Source organism: Physella acuta, unplaced genomic scaffold (assembly GCF_028476545.2).
Source record: "Physella acuta isolate Inbredline_101_S28 unplaced genomic scaffold, ASM2847654v3 ptg000129l, whole genome shotgun sequence".
NCBI classification, from domain to species: Eukaryota; Metazoa; Mollusca; class Gastropoda; family Physidae; genus Physella; species Physella acuta.
Window position 1 is genome coordinate 572,857 of NW_026731648.1, and position 24,694 is coordinate 597,550.

At 32.2% G+C, this 24,694-nt stretch overlaps 3 protein-coding genes across 3 annotated transcripts; 1 reads left to right on the forward strand and 2 right to left on the reverse strand.

Moving 5' to 3' along the window:
* Positions 1-884: 884 nt before the first annotated feature.
* Positions 885-5,630, reverse strand: LOC131935040 (transmembrane protein 180). Its single transcript, XM_059291316.1, has 7 exons — positions 5,602-5,630; positions 3,072-3,729; positions 2,822-2,936; positions 2,620-2,716; positions 2,177-2,348; positions 1,589-1,782; positions 885-1,176 (listed from the first exon to the last, which is right to left on the reverse strand). The coding sequence occupies exons 2-7, from the start codon at positions 3,713-3,715 to the stop codon at positions 944-946; spliced, it is 1,455 nt and encodes a 484-aa protein (XP_059147299.1). The 5' UTR covers positions 3,716-3,729; positions 5,602-5,630; the 3' UTR covers positions 885-943.
* Positions 5,631-5,693: 63 nt separating this feature from the next.
* LOC131935039 (lanosterol synthase) lies at positions 5,694-12,635 on the forward strand. The gene is made up of 18 exons (XM_059291315.1): positions 5,694-5,747; positions 6,230-6,459; positions 6,596-6,734; positions 6,915-7,023; positions 7,148-7,269; positions 7,429-7,525; positions 7,663-7,798; positions 7,998-8,106; positions 8,466-8,584; positions 8,676-8,773; positions 9,045-9,072; positions 9,201-9,257; positions 9,417-9,539; positions 9,697-9,843; positions 10,101-10,197; positions 10,676-11,102; positions 11,881-11,959; positions 12,213-12,635. The coding sequence occupies exons 2-18, from the start codon at positions 6,268-6,270 to the stop codon at positions 12,339-12,341; spliced, it is 2,208 nt and encodes a 735-aa protein (XP_059147298.1). The 5' UTR covers positions 5,694-5,747; positions 6,230-6,267; the 3' UTR covers positions 12,342-12,635.
* Positions 12,636-13,454: 819 nt separating this feature from the next.
* On the reverse strand, positions 13,455-21,789 carry LOC131935038 (nucleolar complex protein 3 homolog). The gene is made up of 21 exons (XM_059291314.1): positions 21,674-21,789; positions 19,027-19,355; positions 18,736-18,926; positions 18,401-18,639; positions 18,142-18,303; positions 17,806-17,899; positions 17,593-17,669; positions 17,299-17,418; positions 17,072-17,143; positions 16,910-16,966; positions 16,631-16,750; positions 16,454-16,534; positions 16,223-16,323; positions 15,972-16,044; positions 15,712-15,847; positions 15,281-15,351; positions 14,933-15,043; positions 14,600-14,728; positions 14,375-14,472; positions 13,718-13,799; positions 13,455-13,627 (listed from the first exon to the last, which is right to left on the reverse strand). Exons 1-21 carry the CDS (start codon positions 21,674-21,676, stop codon positions 13,517-13,519), a joined length of 2,457 nt encoding a protein of 818 aa, XP_059147297.1. The 5' UTR covers positions 21,677-21,789; the 3' UTR covers positions 13,455-13,516.
* Between the last annotated feature and the right edge of the window lie 2,905 nt (positions 21,790-24,694).

A 24,694-nucleotide genomic window follows, 5' to 3' on the forward strand; every position in this document is an offset into this window, starting at 1 on the left:
TATTTTCCAGCTAATTGAAATCAACATTATTAATTATAATTCTTTTTAATTTCATTAAAACTAAAAAAATATTTTATTTAAAATTTGTACAGCTTTAAAAGATAATACTATACTGTATACATACATAATCTGTCTATGTATCACAGAAGAATAAATCATTAAAATAATGTTGCTTTGAGTTAATCTCACAAAAACACTGTTTGATTTTGTTTTAATTTTTCTCATTAATATTTTGATTCTTAAGTTCTCGTTTATAAACAATTTAAGTTTTAATAAAACATTAGATGACTAAACATCTATCAAAGAGATAATTAATTAAATAAACAATTATTTTTTTTAAATAAAATAAGTCTGAAGATAATCAGCAGCAAATAAAAGTAAAAAAAATAACAGTAGCAGACAGGTGAAACAAAATATAAAGTGGCACTTTTGTTTGCTTGCTGTTGTATAAATAGTTAGGTTTGGAATGATGTGAGATATAATCCAATATAACAGTTAATAGATGTGGTTTTATTTATATATATATATATATATATATATATATATATATATATATATATATATATATATATATATATATATATATATATATATATATATATATATATATATATATATAAATGTACGTGAACAAATATTTTTTATGTAATTTTAAGGAATTTTTAGTTTTCTGTACATTGTTGAAAAGGAGAAATATTACTCTTTATATTCTAACATGTTACACACATTTTTATTACAAGAGTTGAAACTTCTGAAAGTTGTTAATAGAAAATATTTGATGATGACTAATAAACTATTTCAAACATATTATCACCTATCAGTTCTAATATAATAACTTCTGATGGAACAGCTTACAAGTTTTTGATTAGCATCAGAAATTCATGAAGTTACTCCATGCATCTTTTTGAGACAGAATGTAAGTTTAAGACTGCATGTAGGTTTTCTAGACTGGTATATGCAATACGCCTTCTCTGATGGCTTTAACCTGCAACAATCGTTGACCCTTGAGTGTGTAGCGTGACCAAGCAAATAGCTGCAGCAATGCACAGGCCACAGGGACGTATATCAATATAAGGAAAACTCCTTGTTTGTGAACTGATTTTGTCATATGATCCATTTTAGACAGGTCAAGTTTTATTGAACCTGATTCATTTCCTGATTGAAATATATCATGACCTGAAATATTTAAACAAATTTAATTTAGTATCCAGATTAAAAACATACTGCAATTATAAGTAATAAAAAAAAAATTCTTTTAATAATTAAATCAGTACAGAAAAATCTTTTTCTTTTTCTTCGTTCTAATTTTTTTGTAATGTTCGACAGAATTAACACAGTTAAGTATTATGGTGTCAGCATGTTATATGTCATATGGCCTGTTGACTCTGCTTTCAACCTGCTATACTATATTTGCTTCCATCCAAGAACAAACTACAAGGCAGCAGTTGTTTGATTTTGGAGTTTTCTCTCCAAGAAGGAAAGCTGTCCCCAGCAATCAAGCTCCAGCGTTAATGGCCCAACTACTGCAGCCCCTACAGAAATATCTAAGTATAAATATTATTCTAGATAAATAGGCATTAAAAACTACCTGTCTGTAGAGCTAAAATCCAGGTCCCTATAACAGGAGCTAATGTTTGGCCAGGTTTTGACACAAGAGCAGCCGTTCCAAATATTAAAGCAGACACAGCTTGTGGCCGCGAGTGTAAAACAACATCCTCATCTACCAAATCACTGATTACCAAACTCAGCAGTTTACAAGTACCTTCTGTAAACACACGGTTACTAAAAATGAAAAAAATAATAATTTTTTAGCAATTATTTAAACATTTTTATTTTAAAGACAAACTATTCTAAATACAAAGCAAAACTTCTCTGCCTCTCTTTCTTTCTTAGACAAGCACATAGTGAGCTAAGCACATATAAACTAGCAGGCTCATGATGTCAGCAACTAGTTAATTTCCACCAGGCTTTTCCTTTCTTCTACAGTCCACCACAATAATAGATTACAAGTAGAAGAGGAGATTTAGTTTGGTACGAGGATTAATAGAGACTACAGGACTGAACTAACAACAATCAAAGGTATAATGTATGCATACTACCACTCCATCAAAATCTCAACTAGATTAATAAAAAAACATAATAAACTCATGCAATGTGGCATATCAATCTTTGTTACCTGGCAATAAAAAAACACAGCAGCCAAACATGATGAGGACCTGCCTCATACATGACAAGACTCAGCAGTAGTTTGATCAGGAATAAAGTCCTTATAACAGCATAAACACCATATTTCTTACACAAGCTCAGGAAGTACAAGTTGTTGATATGTGGTGCAATAAATGATATACCTGCATCAAGAAATACATGTTTATAGTCTTGTCATAAAGTTTTAATACAATTATAACAGTAATAGCAATACTAGCAATATTAAAGTTACAATAACAAGTTACTTTGAGTGAGTAGCTTGTTAAACTAAAAAAATCTTTCAGAAACAAAGATGAAAATGAAGATTATTTTTGGTTTACTACTTGTATTTATATTGTAATATCAATCTTATAATTTTATTGAAGTGGGAAAAATAACACAAGAGGTCTAGCATGAAAATAAGAAAATACTCACTCAACAAAAAAGATGCCATAGTAGGGCTCACTGATTCCCCCAGAAGTGTGTCCAAAAACAATGGGAAGAAGTTGGAGTTGAAATGACAGTGAAAAACCTAAACAAATTAGACAATATTTCCTTATTGGAGTGTGTATTCATAAATTTTATATTTATTAATAAGTAATTAAAAGTTAATTTAACAGTTTGTAATTATGCTTACTTGTACTAAATTCATAAATGCAAACCAAAGAAAGTTTCTGTGGGAAAGAAGTTGCTTTCCAAATTTGACAACAGATGCATTGTTTTTAGATTCATCTGGATCTAGTGACTTGCTCCTGCAAAGATATAAATTAGTTTTCCTTGACAAATGGGAACAACATATTTATATATATAATAGAAGCAATAGGTAATTCTATAATTTTTTTTAATGTTCCATTAAGGTTTCAATTATTAGCATCTGAAATACTTACATTTGAGAATCATAGTTGAATTGCTTGCTATGCTTTAAATATGCTGCCTTTAATACTCTCACCATGGTGATGTAACCAACAAGTGACAGGATAGCAAGACCAGAACAAAAGATTTTAAAAGCTGTCAAGTCTGATTTATTCCACACCAAGTAAGATAAGAATACTGACACTGAGCCTATGGCGCTAAATACTGAACACCTAGAATTAAGTTTAGTTCTAACATCAGCAGACAAAGACAAATCAGCCAACAGCGCTGAGTGATGTAGATCAATCATAGTTAGGAACCCGTCGTACAAACATAAACAAACTGCAAACTGAAGACCAGGCCAGGCCCAGTGTGTCCAGAATAGAAGAAAAGCAACAGCAAACAAAGGCCCATAAATGTGAAGTGCGTTTAACCTGCTCCATACTACATCAGAAACTCTGCCATGTCCAGCTTTATTTTGTACTAACAATTTCTTGTCACTGAACCAACCAAATAAAGGATCATTGCATGAGTTCCACAGCAGGAATATTGTTTCTCCAAGCCAGAAGGATGTTTTGTCTATCTTGTAAACAGAGACGAACATATCAACATGATAGAGTAAAAACACATTGTGAAGAATGGAGGTAAAGAGTGTTAGTGATCCATAGGCTGTCTCCATCTCCGATGACTGATCTGTTGAAAAAAAAAGAGTTGTCCTCAAAAACAAAGAAAATAAAAGAGCTACTACATGACATGTTAAAGTAATTAAAGAAAGTAAAGGTTTATTTAATATCTATTCGAAGCTTAACAACACAAAAGTGTTGTTTAAACTGTAACCAGTGTAGTAGAAATAATCAATAACAATAATTGTAGAAATGAATTGTTACTGATGATTCCTACTCAAATGTGGCTAACTGTTTTTTGCCTGAGGCAGCTAGAAAATCAATAAAAAGTAGTTGTATAGGTGTTTTCTTAAATAATAGCATCTATATATAGAGAGAGAGACCTGTTTTTAAAGCTTTATTGAAAATAAATTCTAGACCATTATGTTGATACATAGTTCCATTTAAATAAATCTCCAGATTCTACTGAGATCAATTTTTAAATTATCAACTGTAAATTTAAAAAATTATATAGTCTCTCTATGTGAATCTAATACTAAACCTAATTAATGATAGTGGCTGTAAGTAAATTAGTAATGAGTATTATAAAAATATTGATTTGTAATTAATAAATAACATACCAGGCCGCCCATAGCCTACACACTACACCACAAATTAATTAGCAGTGTAAAACCAAGCAATACAATCATAAATGTGTATTTAAAAAAATTAAATATTAAATGGTCTTCTGGCTTTTCAATAGTGAAATATTAAATAAGATGTTTGTGACAATGCAGGAATAACCTAATAGAACAAAATTACTAAGTTAAGTGACTGTCAGAATTTACTTTTTCAACTTCAAATACAATACAAAAAATAAATCGTGTTTTCCTAATGTTTTGGTGTGTTTCGGTTTGTTATAATAAAATACGCTCAACTGGAGGTAAACAAGCAACGGAGAATAAAATACGCTGAAATGGAGTTTTACCGCAGTAGTAAGCAGTGTTTCTTCCAGACTTTTTTTCTCCGGGGGGGGGGGGGGGAGGGGGGGGGCACTTGAAATCGTCGGGGGGGGGCGGTAAACTTTCTTCGGGGGGGGGGGGGGGCGGGACACTGTTAAAAAGTATATATTTTCTATAGGTAATCTATCGTTTTGGGTACGTAAAATCGCCCGCGGCTCTATTTATGTACGAAAACGTTACCTCATTGTCAAGGCTTTAATAGAAGTATATTGTCATACTTTTGTGTCAAATATTATAGATAAATGAATAATAAACCTAAATCAATGGCTAAATATATCGATATAGGCCAGAAATGAACTTTAAACAGCAGTATCTGAGAGCAAGATTTGCTATATAAACAGCAGCCATTTGTAAAATAGAGTGGCTTCCCCCTGAATCTGGCGCTAAAAGCTTATAAAAATAAAACTTTGACAAGATGGCTGCTATAGTAAATGAGCATGGTTGCATCTGTTGGAAACATCGCTAGTCTTCATTTATTACGGAAAAGTTTTAATTCATATGTTTAAAAACAGGTACATAAATGAATCAAGGAAACATTTTTGAATTTTTTAAAACATAAATCTTCCTCAAAATGTGAAATAATTATTAAAATTTAAGGAGTCACCTGTTTTTCACATTACAAATCGCGGGCGATTTTACGTACCCAAAACGATAGATTACCTTTCTATATAAATTTTATAAATTTCATTTCGTTCGGGGGGGCGGTAAAAATTTTTTAGGGGGGGCTAAGCCCCCCCCCCCCCCCCCCCCCCCCCCCCCCCCCCCCCCCCGAGAGATGCCTGGAAGACACTCTGGTAGTAAGTTAAGTCACAGTAGTGTTACAGTCAAACAGTGAAAGACCGAAAGAAAGTGAAATGGTGGACACTACAGTAGGCCTATTTGATTAATTTTTATTGGGCCATAGAAGATTTACAATTAATATTTGTAAAGAAAGGTCTTACTTTTTCAACTGATCTACACGGGACTAGATCTCTAAAATGTCATGATAAAAAAGGATGTTTACAACTAAGCATTCCATTTTTCTTTTGCAGAAGAGTTACAAATAGTTCATTGTACCGATTGGATAGACAAAAGACAGCTGATGCCGGTAATATTTTTATTTAGATCTGAATTTTGATTATAGAAAATTATGTAGATCTAGCTATAGGCCTAGATCTAGACAAAATAAATATAAACACACTTAAGGGAAATAGATTGCGTTAGTAAATTAGTTTTACAACTAGATCTAGATCTAGATCTAACTCATTACTTTAAGTACTTTACCCTCACTGACTTCACATTTTTTGTTACACTTTTTTTTTACAAGTTTACTGAGTCGTCTGAGTCTGAGTACTGTGAGTACTGAATGAATGAGAGTAGGCCTATAAAATATTATTTTTATTAGTGTTATTAGGCTAATTAGGCCTATTATATTATTACTTAGAGTAACTTAGAGTTAGAGTGTTTAGGTTTAGGACAGTTAGAGTGTTGGACCACAGAAGCAGATAAACTCTATTTCATCTGCCCTGTTCATAGACCACCATGCCCAGAAGAATAGCACTTCACTTAACTATTTTATAATTTTTTCAGAATTGCTGTCAGATTTCAAGAAGTTCAGAGATTTAAAAATGCCGTTTAAGTATGTAAATGATATGAAGAGAAATAGAGGTGGGCCTTACAAAACCGAGCCAGCAACTGATCTGACTCGTTGGCGCTTGTCGAATGTGGAAGGCCGTCAGACTTGGCAGTATTTTGTTAAAGAAGAAGATGTCCCACGTGAACAGACTATGTTAGAAAAACATTCTTTAGGCCTGGATACAGTAGGTTCATTTTTTTATATGCATCTGGTTGTTCAGTAAGATATTTTGGTATCTAGTATGTTATTAAAAATTCCATTTGTTTCAAATAACCTAGTTACCTAGTAAACTTCTAATGTTAATATTCTGTCTGTCAAAGAGCAAGGAAGCACCAGACCTACCGAAAGCTGAGACTCCCCAAGAAGCTGCTAACAATGGAATGCGTTTTTATACAAAGCTACAGGCAGAAGACGGCCATTGGGCTGGAGATTATGGTGGTCCACTCTTCCTCATGCCTGGTATATTCTCATCATTTCTTTTAATACTACTTTCTGCATCCTCATGCCTGGTATATTCTCATCATTTCATTAATACTACTTTCTGCATCCTCATCATGCCTGGTATATTCTCATAATTTCATTAACACTAATTTCTGCATCCTCATGACTTAAATGACTGATTTCATCAATAAATTTCAGGTATAATCATTGTTTGCCATATTACAAAGACACCTTTTACTGAAGCCCAGAGACTAGAGATGATCCGCTACTTGCGATCTGTCATGTGTCCTGATGGTGGATGGGGACTGTAAGTTCAATAACAGTAGACCAAATCATTAACAACTACTGTAATTACCATGTTTTTTTTTTAATATTACTTACTTTTGTTGTCCTTTTACAGTCGATACACTTCTGTTGTCTATTCTCTTTAGGCATATAGAGGGTCCACCAACAGTATTTGGCTGCACATTAAATTACTGTGCTATGCGTATGTTAGGTGTCCCTGCTGATGATGGGGATTTAATAAAGACTAAAAAATTGCTTCATAAATTAGGTATGATTTTTATCTATCACATATTAAGCTTTGAAAAAGTTATTGAAACTTGATTTACTTTAATGGAGTGAGATTCTTAATCAAATTTTGAAAAAAGTTATTGAAATTTGATTTTCTCTAATGGAGTGAGATTATTAATCAAATTTTGTTTTTAAATAGGTGGCGCTGCAGCAATACCATCTTGGGGTAAATTTTGGCTTGCTGTTCTTAATGTATACAGCTGGGATGGCTTAAATTCACTCTTCCCTGAGATGTGGTAGGCTCTTATTCTTTACACGTAAATACTTAATATAGGTGTTACTAGGTGTTTTAAAGTCCTGTTTAATAGATTCAATACTTTATTTAAAAAGTTATTTTAAAAATTTCAAAAGTGTAAATTTGAAAATCTAACAGGATTCTTCCATCTTGGCTACCCTTCCATCCATCAAAGTTGTGGTGTCATTGTCGTCAAGTTTACCTCCCCATGGCTTATTGCTTTGGTAGAAGGATAGTTGCACCTGAGGATGATCTTATCCGACAACTTAGAAAAGTTTGTTTACCACTACATCCCAAATAAAATATAAAATACGTTCAATTTTGTATTGGCTAATTTAAACTATCATTTAGGATTTGTATATATATTTTTTGATAATTTAAAATCTTTAATAAACTAAAATATGACCCATTTATTTTTACATACTTGATAAACCATTTTAATGCATTTCTTTAAACCTTGTGCATTGTTTCAGGAGATTTATGTTGAAGATTTTAATACAATCAACTGGCCAGATCAGAGAAACAATGTGTCTGCTGCTGATTTATTTAGTCCACACTCATGGCTTTTAGATTTAGCTTACAGTAAGTACTCACTATGGCCATCATTACCTTATTTATTAAAAGAATATATATATCAAGAGGTTCTTAATATCTTAATAAAGTTATGGCTCAATTATTTTTGTTTTCTCACTAAAAATCTAACTTTACAATAAAGTGTAGATGCTTATTGGTTCCCTAAAATCAACTTTAACATAAAAAAATTGCCTTCCTTTGTAAAGAATGCAGGTTTTTACTCCATTTGACAGTTAAATATCTTGAAAAAATGTTCACTATATATGTGATTTTATTCAATATTTTAAAGGATTAATTTTGATTGAAATGTTGGCAGTTATTGTGCTAAAAGACTGAGTTGACGTAAGTATTTATTTTTTTTTCTCCAGAGGTGTTGAATGTGTATGAAAAGATTCACATTGGTTTCATTAGAAAAAAGGCATTAGGTGTCATGTATGACCATATAGCAGCAGATGACAGATTTACCAAGTGTATTAGCATAGGCCCAGTAAGTTTCTGTTAACTGTTTCATTCAACCAGGTACTGACTAGCTGTTGTGTGTGTTTACTTGGTTTTTTTTAAATATGGCTTTTTCACAGATTTCCAAGACAATCAACATGCTGATACGTTATCATGAGGAGGGACCACTTAGTAAAGATTTCCAGTTGCATCAGTACAGAGTTCAAGATTATCTCTGGTAAACTCCTAAATTATTCCAGTTAAACACTTAATGTATGAATCTGTTTATTTGTAGGTGATAACTTTATGAAGTAATATACATTTCTGTAAACTGTTAATATTATTATTTCATTCTTTTTTGTATGTTTTTGTTGGAAGTTCTATTTTAAATGGGTTTGTCCCCATGAAGTAGCTTCATTAACTACACTTATAGTTATCAGCATGTTTTAGGTATATCTGCTCATAAAACTTTAAGTTTTTAAAATTGATGTTTGTTTGGATTTTAACAGGATTGGACTAGATGGCATGAAAATGACAGTAAGTGAAAACAGAATTATTTTTCATCTAACTAAAATGTAGAAAGATGTGTTGTTTCACTATATAGTTGCTACTACATCAAAATCATCATCAAACACAGTATTAAACTCTGTCATCTTTTTGTGCAGGGTACCAATGGCAGCCAGCTGTGGGACACCTCATTTGCTGCGCATGCATACTTAGAAGTGAGATTTTACATTTTTTCTTTTTAAGATTAATTAAATATATTCTTTAAAAATTAATTTATATATATTTTTTTCAATTAGCTATAAGTCTCAGTATGACAATTTTTACAAAAAAAACTTTGATAACTTTAAATAATAACTTTAAATAATCTGCCTTAGGCTGGTGCTTACCGTATGGATGAATTCAAAGACTGCTTGGCTGCTGTTCATGAATTTCTTCGAATAACTCAAATCCCTCAAAATCCACCAGATTACCAGAAGTATTACAGACAAATGAATGAAGTATGTGTTTTTTTAGTTAATGGTGTATTATAAATTATTTATCTTTTCTTGTTTTATTTTCTTGATTATCCCAAAGAACATGTAGTGTCCTAACACCATAAAATAAGAACTTATTTCTTGTGTTTTTTTATTAGCTTTTGATCCATTTAAATGACAGGGTGCCTTCCCCTTCAGTACAAGAGACTGTGGGTGGATTGTCTCAGATTGTACAGCAGAGGGGATTAAAGCTGTGATCAAGTTGCAGGAGAAATGTAAACTGACCAACCTTATACCTAAAGAAAAACTGTTCAGGGGCATTGATGTGGTTAGTAATTTACTACATGAATTACTCCTAGCTTGATTCAAAATATAGTAATATATTTCTCATCTTACAATGTTCTTAATAGCATGATCCATATACATGCTGTGTTTTGAATGTATGGTTACATTGTTGTAAATTTGCTCATTTTTATTTTCGTGCCTGAGTGGAATATTTATTGCCTAAATTTTAAATTATTATAATTATTATATTTCCACAAAATTACATCATCAAATCTCCCATAACAACACTTTTGTTTACAGCTGCTAGACATGAGGTGTGATGATAATGGCTGGGCAACATATGAGAAGAAAAGGGGCGGAGCTCTTTTGGAGTTATTGAATGCATCTGAAGTTTTTGGTAAGATGATACATTGTTTTATTATCTCACTACATCATTTAAGAAAAGTACGCAAACCATTTGTATAAATAAAGTGCACATTGTTAACCCTCTTTGGCAAATTCTGAAATGTAGCAACACACAGGTATAAATAATTACTTTGCATACAGCAGTTGTTCTGAATGTAAAACAAAAGGATGAAGCATGTATTGTACATTTTGCTGTTTGTTCCATAGTAATTTTTTTTGTAATTTGATAAATAGAAGCATATCATTGGTGAGCTACTCTGAAAAAATTGTAAAACCACATATGGTTATTAGTCATGGAGTAAACCAAATTTTAAACTGTTCACTTTTAGTTTTGCTAAAGCAGATAAATATTTCCTGTTTCAGTAGTAACAATATTTCTGTAAGTTATAAAATGCTAATTTGTCATTTTATTTTTTAAATGTAATTCTATTTTATCTACCAAGATTTAAAAAATGACATTGTCTGAATAGGTGACATCATGATTGACTACTCCTATGTGGAATGCACCTCTGCATGTATGCAGTGTTTTACAACATTCTCCAAAGCTTATCCAGAATACCGTAAACATGAGATCCAAACTTGCCTAAAAGAGGGCTTAAAATACATTGAAGATAAACAGAGACCAGATGGCTCATGGGAAGGCAGCTGGGCCGTGTGTTTTACATATGGGGCCTGGTTTGCTATGGAGGCTTATGCCTGCATGGGATACACCTATGGAAGTGGGAATAAAGTTCCCAGTGCTGTGAAGAAAGGTTGTGACTTTCTGGTCAGTAAACAAATGGAAGATGGTGGCTGGGGAGAGAACTTCGAATCCTGTGAACTCAGGGAGTATGTGAACAGTGAGACATCTCAGGTCGTCAACACCAGTTGGGCTGTGCTGGCACTACTGGCTGTCAGGTAGGTTTATTTTACTCTAAATATATAGCTCACAGCTACTGGCTGTCCGGTATGTTTATTTCACTATAAAAATATAGCTCACAGCTACTGGCTGTCAGGTAGGTTTATTTTACTCTATATCGCTCACAGCTACTGGCTGTCAGGTAGGTTTATTTTACTCTAAAAATATAGCTCACAGCTACTGGCTGTCAGGTATTCTAAAAAATATAGCTCTCACATTGCTGTTCTGGTGTGTTGGTCAGTTGATGATAGTGTGGTTGTTATGTTTGTTTTAACACTTATTTGATAAATATTTTACCCCTTTTTTGTTTTTATATGTATGCCTACCACAAACTAGTTTAAGATTCAGTATCCGCTCTAAGTGATTACTTTAAAATTATAATTTAGAGCAGAGGTTTATAACCTGGGCTTGCCTGAGGTTAGACACATCTGACAACGCAAAAAATTCACAATAGGCTTTGGTCAGTGCAGACGATAGAACTATTAAGAAGGGTTCTGAGAATGTGCATATCCAACTATTGGGGTTGGTACCTTAATAAAGGTTAAAAACCACTGATTTTTAAAGTTAGATCTAGGAAATGCTTACTTGCAGATTTGTTAGATTAAAATTTTCTTTTTTATGTTCATTGAAGCATACAGCTATACATTAATATATTTTAAGAATTAATTCACAATGTCTGGCTAGAAACAATATCATGCTCGAAGTGTGATTTAATATTTATATAATTTCATTTGACCTTACTATGACTAAAAGATGTTATAACCTATCTGTTCACAGATATCCTGATACTGAAGTTATAAAGAAAGGAATAAAACTTCTTATGTCAAGACAACTTCCTAATGGAGACTGGCCACAAGTAAGCTCATTAGAGTTAAGGTCAAGTTGAAATTGTAGAGTTATGGGCTCAGGACTTTAAAATACCCATATGTCTACTCAGCTCTGATAAGTACCTGAAACTGTAACTAGTGGGGAAAATCAGACTATGTATATTGTTGACCATCAATGTATGACATTACATGCAGTTGTAAATCATTTTTGCTTGTTTACATGCAAAGTAAAAATTGTTCTTCAAAGTCATATTTCTATTATTGAAATGTTTTTCTCCACAGGAAAACATCAGTGGGGTTTTTAATAAATCCTGTGCCATCAGTTACACAAGCTACAGAAATGTCTTCCCTATCTGGGCCCTTGGAAGATTTGCTCACCACTATCCAAAGGAGGACTTGCTCAAATGCTAATTGATATTAAATGGCTCAAAACCACAACTAGCTTTGGATAATCCAGCTGTTCCACTGTGTTGACAAAAATGTGTTGCTAATTTAACTGTATGCCTGTTTGCTGTATTATGAGCTTTTTTAAAGTTTAATTTATATTATAAGCTTTTTATAAAGGCTATTAACATTTTTGTCAATATTTGTTTTCTTTGTATTTTTTTACTTTATTAGTCTATACTTCATCCATGCTTAATTTGCTGTGTAGTTAATTACATGTTGCATTCAATAGCATTATGTAATAGTAGTTACAGAAATAAATTAATCCATACAACCCTGTGTCACTATTCCCTCAGCCTGGACAATCTTTTACAATTAGTTCCATCAATCCCACCTGGTTCTTTTGGAAAAAAAAGATTAATCTGTAGTACCAGATGACATGCAGAGAACTATTAGATTAGAATTGTATTGATTTTAGAAATGAATGTAGTTAATGTGTTAACACCATTCACGATTATATATCACAAAAATATTTTAGTGGATAACAATATAGGTGTTTGAACCTCATTTTTGAGCAGTTTATCAATGTCAAAGTAATTGTTACTCATCTCCTATTTTAATTTCAATTTTGTTACAATTTAATCAAATTTATGTGCCAGCCTCAAGCAGCATAATCAGGTAATTTGACTAGCAGGTGGAAGCGGTTTAGTCAATTCTAATAAAGTAACAGGCTAAATGCCCCATTATAAGATGCATGATCAAATACTTAGTTAAGTTTACAAATGTTACCCATTTGATTTAGATTCACAGGACTGCGCTTGATGGGAAGGGAAACGCTTAGGGCTGGAAGGATGAAAACTTAATTTCTAGTCATTGTCTTTTTACTCTTTTCATATGGAGGGAGTGTAGCTCTAACAAAGGGATGGGGAAAATTAACATATAAGCAAAATAAAACTATTAAATGACTGTTTTTAAATCTTTGATGTAGTACAATAATGCCAAAATAATCCTTGAAAATGTACTGCTATTTGTTTTTTTCAATTACTTTAATTTTGAAATATTTTATACTGTTGCTGTTTAAAGGTGAATTGTGTGCTATTTTGATAGAGGAGGGAAAACAAGACATTTATTTAATGTTTTTATTTGTTAATGCATATATACAAGGTATATTATTTCAATGACAATAAAACAAATATTTTCTTTCAACTTGTGTCCATAGATATTTCTATTGTTGGGGAAGGTAAACTTGAAACAGACTCTAAGACTGAAGTAGTGTATTGACCAAACTCAGAATTTGAAAAATCAGTCATAACCTGGAAGTTATTAAATAGAAATTTTACAACATTTGTTTTAAATATTTTAATTTCAGTACTTAAAACAGTAAGTTAAACATAATGCTTTACCCTTCTTTTCTTGGCACTCTTCTCAGGTATTTTGTGAAAAATATCTTGTGTACTTTTAGACTGGTATAATTCTTGTGGTGACCTACAAAGTTAGCAGAAAATGTATGAAGACATAAAAACCTAATTACTGCTTGCTATACCTATCTTCAATTAAATAAAATGCTCTTTTTTTTTAGTACTGCACAGAAACATCATGAACTGTTAGCATTTATACTTCTCATCTATTATAGTGCAACATTATCAACCTCAATGTTTTACCAAAATACTTAAAAAATAGCTTGATATTTTTTTTAAAATATCAATTCTATATGCTTAAAAATGTAACAGCAACTGTAACGAGATTTTCTGTCACTATAAGTTTATTAAAATCTAAGAGATTTATCAGCAGAGGCATTGCTTTAACTTTTAAGATTTAATTTTGATGTCTTGAAATTAACCTGATAAGAAAAATTTCTGGTGCTTAGGGTAATTAGGGGATAAATTATTTGTGAGTTTTTCTACAACTACTTTATTTTCATAACTACAGATTAAAATATTTGCTTTCAGTTTAGTATTACTTGATGTATGTTCTTTTAGTTACACAATAACAATCAATCTAAGCAAGGTGATTATAGACTTATAAAAGCAGTTTAAAATTATCTTTTTTTAAAAACCCACTTTCTAGCAAGGTCCTGTGGCAACTGATGTTCTCCTGCAAGAGGTGCCATCTTAATTAAATGTTTGGAATACAACTGTACATTTCGATCATAGTGACGCTGCCGAGAGAACAATAGATTAGAATCTATAAAAGCATAAAGATATAACCTATTTCTTTATTGTGTTTGTAAAGTTTATAGAATTTATAAAACATGATTTATACATAATTACTATTCAAAGCTTTACCCTTAATAAATGTAGCTCCCATAAGTTTGCAGTGTTAGCACAACAGTGTTCAGGATCTTCTAGATAAGGTAAATATACTCCACTTCCTTGGGCTTCTGTATCAAACAGGATATCACTGTATTTATAGGTCTGTGGAAGTGTCAGATTTTTATTATCCCAGTGAGGTCAAACAAAAACAACAACATTTTATAGAATGTCTATATTTTTACAACCATTTCACTCAGAAAAAAAAATGTTTGGAGTTTGCCAGCAGATCTGGAGACCACCGTCCATGTCTGACCCTCCAATATAAATAATATTAAGAAAGATGAAGAAGAAGAGCAAATGGCTTACATGTAAGAATTGTCTGACAGAGGCCAGGTATGCCAGAGCAGCAGCTGATGTCTGTTGTAGACTCAGTGTTGACAATCTCTTGATGAAGGCTAAGATCCTTTGTTTTGAGATCTACACATCACAGGCATCAAACAAAATTTGTATCTATTTATTTTCATTTCATAACATTGGTTCATTTACATGAACTTTGATTAATCTAAATCAATTCCAATTTGTTATTAAACTGATAAATAATACTCTTACCAAAAACAGGTAGATAAATGCTATTGTAAATTCTATGTAACCTATGCTTGAGTAAATAATGAAAAATATAATGATGAGTATGTATTATAGGTCTTTCTAGCTCACCTGTCTTCTCCTTTTGTTAATCATCGAGTCTAAACAAGTTAGAACTATAGATGCACATTCAGATGTCGAACCTGAAATAATACAATACAAATAGATCTAAATGTTTAAAAAAGTGACTTGAGTTTACAACTAGCTTAATCAAACAATGAAATACAGCATATTTTTTTTTTTAAATAAAAAAAAAAAATGTATGTAAACAGAAACTGTGGATCTAAAATAAACTGACTTTTTTTTTTTAAAAAAATCCAAGTATTGTGATAGTTATTAACATGCTGCTGGCTTTAACCATTCCAGCTTTAGTTTTTATAGTACTTTTAACAAAGAGCATCTACAGACTGATAATGTCTTACTATGTTAATTAATAAATTCTGAAATTAATTTGTCTTTTAAAATCAGTTCTTTAACTTGAAATTTTAAAATAAAGATTTTACCAGCATGGACATTGAGCAATGTACAGTAGAAATGTCTGTAGAAATTAGCAGGATCAATGTTTATTACAGAGCCTTGACCAGACAGAATAGTGAAGGCTGTCTGCATACAGTGGAGAGTTTCTCTGCTTGTCAAAAGCTGTGGAAAAAAGATTCCCCAATGACAAGATATTTCCTAGAAAAATAATTTTAAATCACTTATTAAAAAAGGTAATGGGTGATGGTTAAGGCTTTAGCTATTAATAATCGATATTTCTCCTTACCCCTGATTCAATGAGACTATTAAATGCAGCAAATAAACTGTCAAAATACTCCACATTAATCAGATGAGCAAACCTGGAAAAAAAAAGTTTTGATGTGATTAAATTCTGACATAAAATCAATGAATCATACAAGATAATAATCACCTTAACTAGCATTTGTAATATAGACCTTAAGTCTATTTTAAGTTAACATTTATTCTCTAGAAAGAAAAAAAAAAATTTAATTAAAAAAAAACATCCAAATGTCTTACTTGGCAAGTCCTTCCAACACAGCTGGTAAAAGGGCAGAGTCAGAGGCCAGTTTTATCACTCTTATGTAAGTCTCAAAAACTGCTTGAATTATTTCAGTGTGCTTTTGGAAGAAAAAAGTTTAACAATAAAAATATATGCTATAAAATATAATGTAAATAGCTTTCAAAATGCTAAATAATTGTTTTATAAATAAATATCAAATATGTAATACATTATTTAAATTTGTTTACCATTTTCAATTTTTGTCGTCTATCTGCTGTTGCTTTGGTCTCTAGGAGCTCCTTATCTAGTGCCTCTTTCATCTTCAATCTCTGAAAAAACAAGGTAAATGGTAAAAACAATGTTAATGCCAAAGTGAATTTTTCAGTCTACAAAAATAAATGTAATGCACCAATACAAAGACCTACCTTACGCTCTCTACGTGAAAGTTTCAACATCTTCTCTTTCCTCTTCATTTTCTTTAATTTGTACTCATCCGAGTCTAACTCCACTTCCTTTATCTGTAATTCTAAAAATGTTTCTAGAACCTAATGGAGCAAATGAAACTTAAATAAATAAAAAACCATATTTACTGTATTCAGATTTAGACAAATTGTATGGAAAACAAAAGAATATAAATACTTTAAGATAAAAAAACAACAATTTTAACTAGTGCATAAACAAAAATAGTAACAATGCATAATGACCTGAGGCTGAACATCAAAGTCTAACTTCTTCACCATCCTACCAATGTTTTTGACTACCTGAAAAGAAATATAAAAGCATAATGTTTTTCCTACAATTCTGAAATAATGTGTGACCAAATAAAAAAAATAGACTGTAGGTCTATTTTAAGTTAATTAACAAACCTCCAGAGATACTTCTCCTGATTTGTCTTGTTTGAAAACATTCTTCAACGCATCACATGTTACTGTTGAATACTGAAAAAGCAGATAGATTTTTTTTTCTTAAACAGAAAATCAATACTTGCTTTTATATTTTCTAAGATTTCAAAAATGGAAAAAAGTAGTAAGCAAAAGATTAAGGTTTCTAATGAGAAATATTGAAACTGCAGCATTGTAAAAACTAATGATACCTCAATATTTTTGTGATTGCTAAATGGAACTATAATGGCAATGATATTATTTCTGTAGTTAAAGTGTGGATGGTTCACCAGCATTTCACACAAACATCGAAGTGCTAGCTTTCCAAACTCCTGTCATAAAATAATGAAACTAATTAGTAATTATTCAACAGCAAAAAACAAAAAAGTAAAGTTTATTGAATACTGCTTAATTTTTTAGTATAATCAACATATTAAGAAAAATACAATGGGAAAAAAATAAATGTTATGGAAGAATGGTAAGAAAATTAGGAATGACCAACTCACAACTCTGCTTGACTGTGGAAGTGCTAAATCTTGTATTCCATGTTTGGTAAGAAAACTCTTATCCTCAATATGTTTGCCTAAAAAATACAAGGAGAATAACTTAAAACAAAATATCTGATATTGTAATAAAACAGGATAACAAAAATTCTAAATGCTATGTAGAATCATATTAACATGTAAATTAAGGTAGTAACATTTCATATCCTTAAATACCTTTTGCCATTGTTTCCAAGAACTCCAAATAAACTTTATAACTAAGTAAAAATGATGCTTCATAGTCCCATAAACTCTTTGTTTCTTTCTTAACCTGTACAAGTCATAATTTTGTATATTAATATTGAAGGCAAAGATACAACAATTTAACATCAGACAACATATTAGTTTAAAAATGAGGCTATAGTTACTATTTTTTGATATTTTAAAAAAAATTTTTTTATAATTTGCAGATTAAACATTGATTATATGGAAAATATGAGAGTACAATAGCCTGTGTATATATGAATAAAAAAAACTGTGTTATGTATATCTACATAATAAATGCCACATTACTCTTTGAGTTTTCTCCTTCTCTGTAGGAATACGCAAGCGATAACCAGGTACAATATCCTTGAAAACCTCCATCAAAGACACCATCGCATACTTTCTAACAGTCAAGGCTACTCCTGCATCATTCTCTCCTAGCATCAGCCTTAGTTCCTTTAACTTTTTCATCTGCAGAATTAATTTTAAAACAATTAACACTTTTTCAATGACAGCTAGTCAAGATGTGATGTAGATAATGTCATGTAAAAACTCAAGGATTATTTACATTGCTTTGAGGATCTTCCAGAACAGCATGAGACAGGACTGATATTTTCTGTTTCTTCTCAGCCAGTTTATTCTTTCTATAGACAAACAGTTGGGCTGCTGTCATGGATGCTAGCATGGCCTTTTCTTTTTCCTTCTGGTCTGCAGAATTTCCCTCTGGTTCATTCTCTTTATTTTCAGCCTCTGCTGCTTCATCTTTTTTTCCCTGCACTGCAGGAGTACTTGGTTGTTGATTACTATCTGGATTTTTAAAACATAATTTTTTTAATTAAATTGAAACATTTGAAAGCTGTGTTTATGCAAAACATGAAGTCAAATAAATGTGTAACCACCAACCATTTAGTGAATTATCAGTGACAGCCTCATCTTGCTTCATCATCCTTTTAATTACTTTTCCTTTGTCAATTATTGGTAACATCATCTTCATCTTCTCTGCATCTTTATCAGAAGAAAATGACCTGGGCTGGTTCTCATACTCCTCTTCTTCATCATCTGTAGCTTTTCTTTTTTTCCCACGGGGTTTGTTTCTAACAGAACAGAAAATTATTATTAAAATCTGTGCTATTAGTAGTTATAACTTATTACTGGCACTAATTGTTATATCTATTCACTGATGGTCAAACTTACTCAAAATTAAGATCAGTTCTTGCAAATGCCGAGGCATTTTTCAGGAACTGGAAGTGCTCAGTGTCCTCATCAGTGTAATCCTCTGATTCTTCATCTTCCACATTATTATTTACAGTGGCAGCCTCCTTTTGTTGCTGCTCCTGTAATTTCTTATTGGCTTTTTCTTGAAGAATTTGCCTTTTTGTTTTTTTCTTTTCAGCTTTATGTAGCTTTCCTTGTTTTGCTAAACGGTTGGTTCTTTTGTTAGCAAGCTTCAAAATGCTGGCTTTATGGGAGCTTTTCTTTTTAAGGCCTGTTTTTTGAGAGCTCTTCTTTTTAATATTTGCCTTCTATGAAAAAATAAAAATATTTAGCCTAGCAATTTGAGAAATTTGTGGATTTCTTATACCAGTATCCGATAATAAAGTCTTCTTAAAAAAGGGGTGTTGTGACTGTTATGTATAGTATACATGTCGCAAGTGTAAACGCTGTATAACACTGACTCAGAAAATAAAGTGTTTAGGCCTGTTAACGTGAAATTTGAGGGGTGAAATCGTCAACAGTAGAAAACAAAAACAACTCCCTTTTTTTTTTATTTTCTCATCCTTCAATACTAGAAATTAGAAGATCTATCAATATTAAATGCTGTTTTGTATTTCAAATTTTAATAGGCCTAGGCTTTTACAAAGCTTTTAGTACACTAAAATTCTCTGGATCATGTTAATAATAATGTAATGTGATGAAAGTCACCAAATCAATGCTGAAGGCCTGCCTGGTAGATGTCATTATAATCTAGATCTAGATTAACAATTAACTGCCAGGGTTGCTTATTTATATCCATCTCACTGCCTAAGGTTACGGTAAGATAATTGGCAACTAGTTATATTTTCATTAGGTCTAAAAGTCTAGCTGGTAGCGAAGAGAGGTAAAACTAAACTAAAGATTGCAAAAACATCGTCAATTTTAATTTTAATAACTGTAGTAAACTACTAAGTTTGGTTAATTAAGAATAGTCAGGTAGTGTACTTTTGACCTCATTATAGTTTATTAAGTTATTCAATATTTATCTTGCAAGCAGCATATTAGTAGACTAGATGTCCAAAGAAAAGTTAAAGTCACTTTCTTAATGAAAATATTAGATTATTAGGCCTAAATAAAAATATTAAATAAATAGGCAAATGAAAAAAAATTAATTCATAAACAACGCAGGTTCTTAAAACTAGAATGTGGCTAAAAATAGATGTTTGAAAGCGGTAAAACTGCATTTTAGTGTATTTTATTCGCAGCTTCACGCTCACCTCCGGTTAAGCGTATTTCATTATAAAACCAAAACACACAAAAACATTAGGAAAACACTAGGATTAAAATCCCTACAGTACATTGCAATACAATACATGGTAAAGGGTTCACCGTGAGTTCACATTGACTTTAATAATCAGCATACGTCATAGCTTAAGGTCATTATGAGTTCAAGTAATTTAATTTATAGTATCATGCAGAGTTTCTTCTAGAATCTAGATCTACATTTAAATAGTACAAATTGAATATTCCAAATAGGCAGAGTGATTGCCTAACGTTTTTGTGCGTTTTGGTTGTGTTTATAAAAAAATACGCTCAACTGGAGGTGAACGTGAAGCGGGGAATAAAATACGCTAAAATGGAGTTTTACCTTTGAAAGCTTATGACGTTTTCGTTTTATTTTTTAAACATGGCTAGATCTAGTATACATGCCAACAACGGTAATCTATCGTTTTGGGTACGTAAAATCGCCCGCGGCTATTAATGTATGAAAACGTTACCTCATTGTCAAGGCTTTAATAGAAGTATTTGTCATATGTTTGTGTCAAATACTATAGATAAATGAATAATAAACCTAAATCAATGGCTAAATATATCGATATGGGCCAGAAATTAACTTTAAACAGCAGTGTCTGAGAGCAAGATTTGCTATATATTACTATATAAACAGCAGCCATTTGTAAAATAGAGTGGCTTCCCCCTGAATCTCGCGCTATAAGCTTATAAAAATAAAACTTAAATAAAATGGCTGCTATAGTAAATGAGCATGGTTGCATCTGTTGGAAACATCGCTAGTCTTCATTTATTACGGAAAAGTTTTAATTCAATTGTTTAAAAACAGGTACAAAAATGAAACAAGGAACATGTTTGTATTTTAAAAATCATAAATCCTCTTCAAAATGTGAAATAATTATTAAAATTTAAGGAGTCACCTGTTTTTCACATTACAAGTCGCGGGCGATTTTACGTACCTAAAACTAAAACGATAGATTACCCCAACATCATCTGCTACTCTACTAGTACTAGGCCTAGGCCTAATAAATAATTTATTTATTTTCATTTTAAAAATGCCGTTTTCTAGAGTAATACTAGATCTAGTAGAGTGTAGAGTGTAGAGTATAGACTGTATGTAGACTAGAGACTTCACTAGAGAGTATTCAACTGTACTTTTACTGTACGTACTGACTCAGGACTCAGACTCAGTCTGAGACTCTGAGCTGAGACTGTCTTTCACTGTCTTGCAATTTTATTGCTGTTACTGTTACCAGTGTTACAGACTAGATTCTAGATCTAGATAAATATTGTAGAATCAGTCTACTTAAGCGACAAAGCGTAACACACTAAGAAACACATTTTAAAGTAACATTACCATGTTTTCGATCGGTATTCACCCACACAAAATTAAAATCTAACCACTCAGACTTCGATCAGAAAGTCCACATGAAATTGGTGGAGGTCGCCATTTTAACTAGGGGACACCATCACCATTTCCAATGAATGGGGTTAGAATATTAGTCCACTTTATATTGGTCCATGAACTGGGATCATAATATTCAATATGTTGTCTTTTTCTTTTTAATTTGTTGTAAACTAAACTATGATATGTAACTAGATCTATAATAATTATGTTCGCATTTGCTAAAATTGAAAGCAATGTTTTTTGTCAAAATCAACTTGCAAAAAATTAAAAGTAGCCTAGCTATACTAAATAGTTAAAAATAGTAAATAGGACAATCCAAGTTAATATTAATAAATAACAACTATAGCAAGCAGCCGACCATAACTAAACTCTGGGCTCTCTCTCTCTCTCTCTCTCTCTCTCTCTCTCTCTCTCTCTCTCAGTTTTCAGAACTTACTCCCTAGAACTTATTCCACATAGGTTGGCTGTACTCAAATGTTGCTGAGTTTTGGTATAACACACAGCAATTCCATACATAAGAGTGTGGAGTTCAATGGCGTCACACTTTTGAAGATTTTTCCTCTACTCTCCCCTCCGTCAACAGTCACAAAAAGCCAGCCCCCTCCCCCCTCCTAAAATGACGTCACATCTCAGCCTTCAACTCCCTCTTCAAAATTGCAGTTTAATTATTTTTAAAAATCGATTCCTTTCAGAAATATTGACTGAGCTCAATTATAATAGATCATATTAATAATCTTCTATTGCAATTTACAAAAATAGTTTTCAAAAAACTGCTAAATTACGGCTAAAATTAAGTTTTTAACATTATTTGTTTAATGTGACGTCACACTACCTAACCCCCCCCCCCCCCAACTCCCCACCCATTACGATTGTGACGCTATTGATGGGCGACTCCTAAAACATATCGTGTAATTAATGTTGAATCCATTTCAACCACACGATTTAGGCTCAGACCACACAATCAACAAATATGGCCCCTCATCGGCAAACTAATTTACAATTTTTAATTTAAGCCAACTAATTTTATGACTGGGGAGTTGTGGGATTTTTAAAAAATAATGTTTGCTCTTTTTTTTCTGTTTTGACGTGCGGAAGGTTTTTGATATATATATATATATATATATATATATATATATATATATATATATATATATATATATATATATATATATATATCAGGGGCGTAGCGAGGGGGGGGGCGGGGGGTGCGGACCGCACCGGGTGACACCATTTAGGGGGGTGACACCAAGGCAAAAAATAGCAAAATATATAGGGAAAATCGAAAATTTGAGGGGGGGGGGGGTGCAAATCGAAAGTGTGAGGGGGGGGGGGGGCTGGGGGGGGGTGACAACATTAAGTGCCGCACCGGGTGACACCCGACCTCGCTACGCCACTGATATATATATATATATATATATATATATATATATATATATATATATATATATATATATATATATATATATATATATATATATATATATATATATATATATATATATGTATATATGTATATGTATATATGTATATGTATATATATATATATATATATATATATATATATATATATATATATATATATATATATATATATATATATATATATATATATATATATATAGCTTAAATAAGGAGCATTTCAATCACGGTCCGATTTTAGCCCTCGGCAAGCACGTAAGGGTTGACCGAAAGATGTACTGTAAGGGTGACATAGAACACTCCCCGGCCGCTCTTTAGAGCAACTATCTACATGACCTCAGTGGCTGCAAGTGCCACCCCCGGTTAGAATTAGTCATAGAAAGAAGAAGCCCACAGTATCCCTAGTATAGGACACTCTTTTATACGATAGTGGATTATGGATACATGGCGCTCTGGGTCACAGAACCACCGTTGTACCGGAGAACGGACCTGGTTCCGTTTCACCGTTGATTTGAGTATTATTGGGGTCGGCGTGGTCGAGTCGGTAAAGCTCATGGTTGCTAAACCGAAAAGTCTCGAGTTCGAACCCTCGGGCAGATGAGGCTCGTTAGCTGGGGACAGCCACTCTTCTAGGAGAGACAACTCCAAAATTAAACAACTGCTGCCTTGTAGTTTGTTCTTGGTTGGACAAAGGCTATGGAAGCAACTCCAAAAAGAAAAGCAGGCTGAAATCGGAGTCAATGGCCTCAATGGCGCATAACCAGTTGACACGTAACGCTTAATTGTGTTGGAGGCGTGGTCGAGTCGGCAAAAAGCTCATGGTTGATACATTTGAACAAAGTCTCGAGTTCAAACGCACTGGCAGATAATTCTCGATCCCCTTCAACACTAATAATTAAGAACAAAGAAGAAGAAGAAGAAGATGAGTATTATTCTAGACCTCCTGTGCATGACACCTAGTCAGCAGACTCGCAGGCGTTAAGTTTGCCGCTGTGGAACTTGGAATGTTCAATCGGACACTATCGCCGGATAGTTTAAATACTGTTTATAGTCAGAAACATTCGTGGGAATTTTCTCATCCACTACCTAAAACTCCATGTTGATTACATTAATAATTAATGGTATAGCAATGAATAGAGGATAAGCAGGTAGTTTCAGTGCAGTGCGGGCGTCGTGTGCCGCCGCTGATTAGTTTTCGTCATCGATTGTAGTAACCCACTATTTACCTAGTGTTGAGCGATCTTTAAAACGAATGTTGAAGCAATAGTACTCAAAGGAGATACTAGTGCACTTACATGCACACTACATAACTCACTATATTAAACAGTTTCATTTTTCAAAATTATGTAGCTATTTGCTTCTACGAATTCAGAATAAATGTGTTGATATTGATGAATATCATTAAAAAAAGTAATTTTTATCTCTTTTAAAAATAATATACACGTAATTAGTACATCTGAAACTGTTTCATCCAACAAGCAATATGTAATATACAAAGCGCTCCTACGGGTAATATAATGCACATACGTTTTTTTTTTAAATATTTAATTA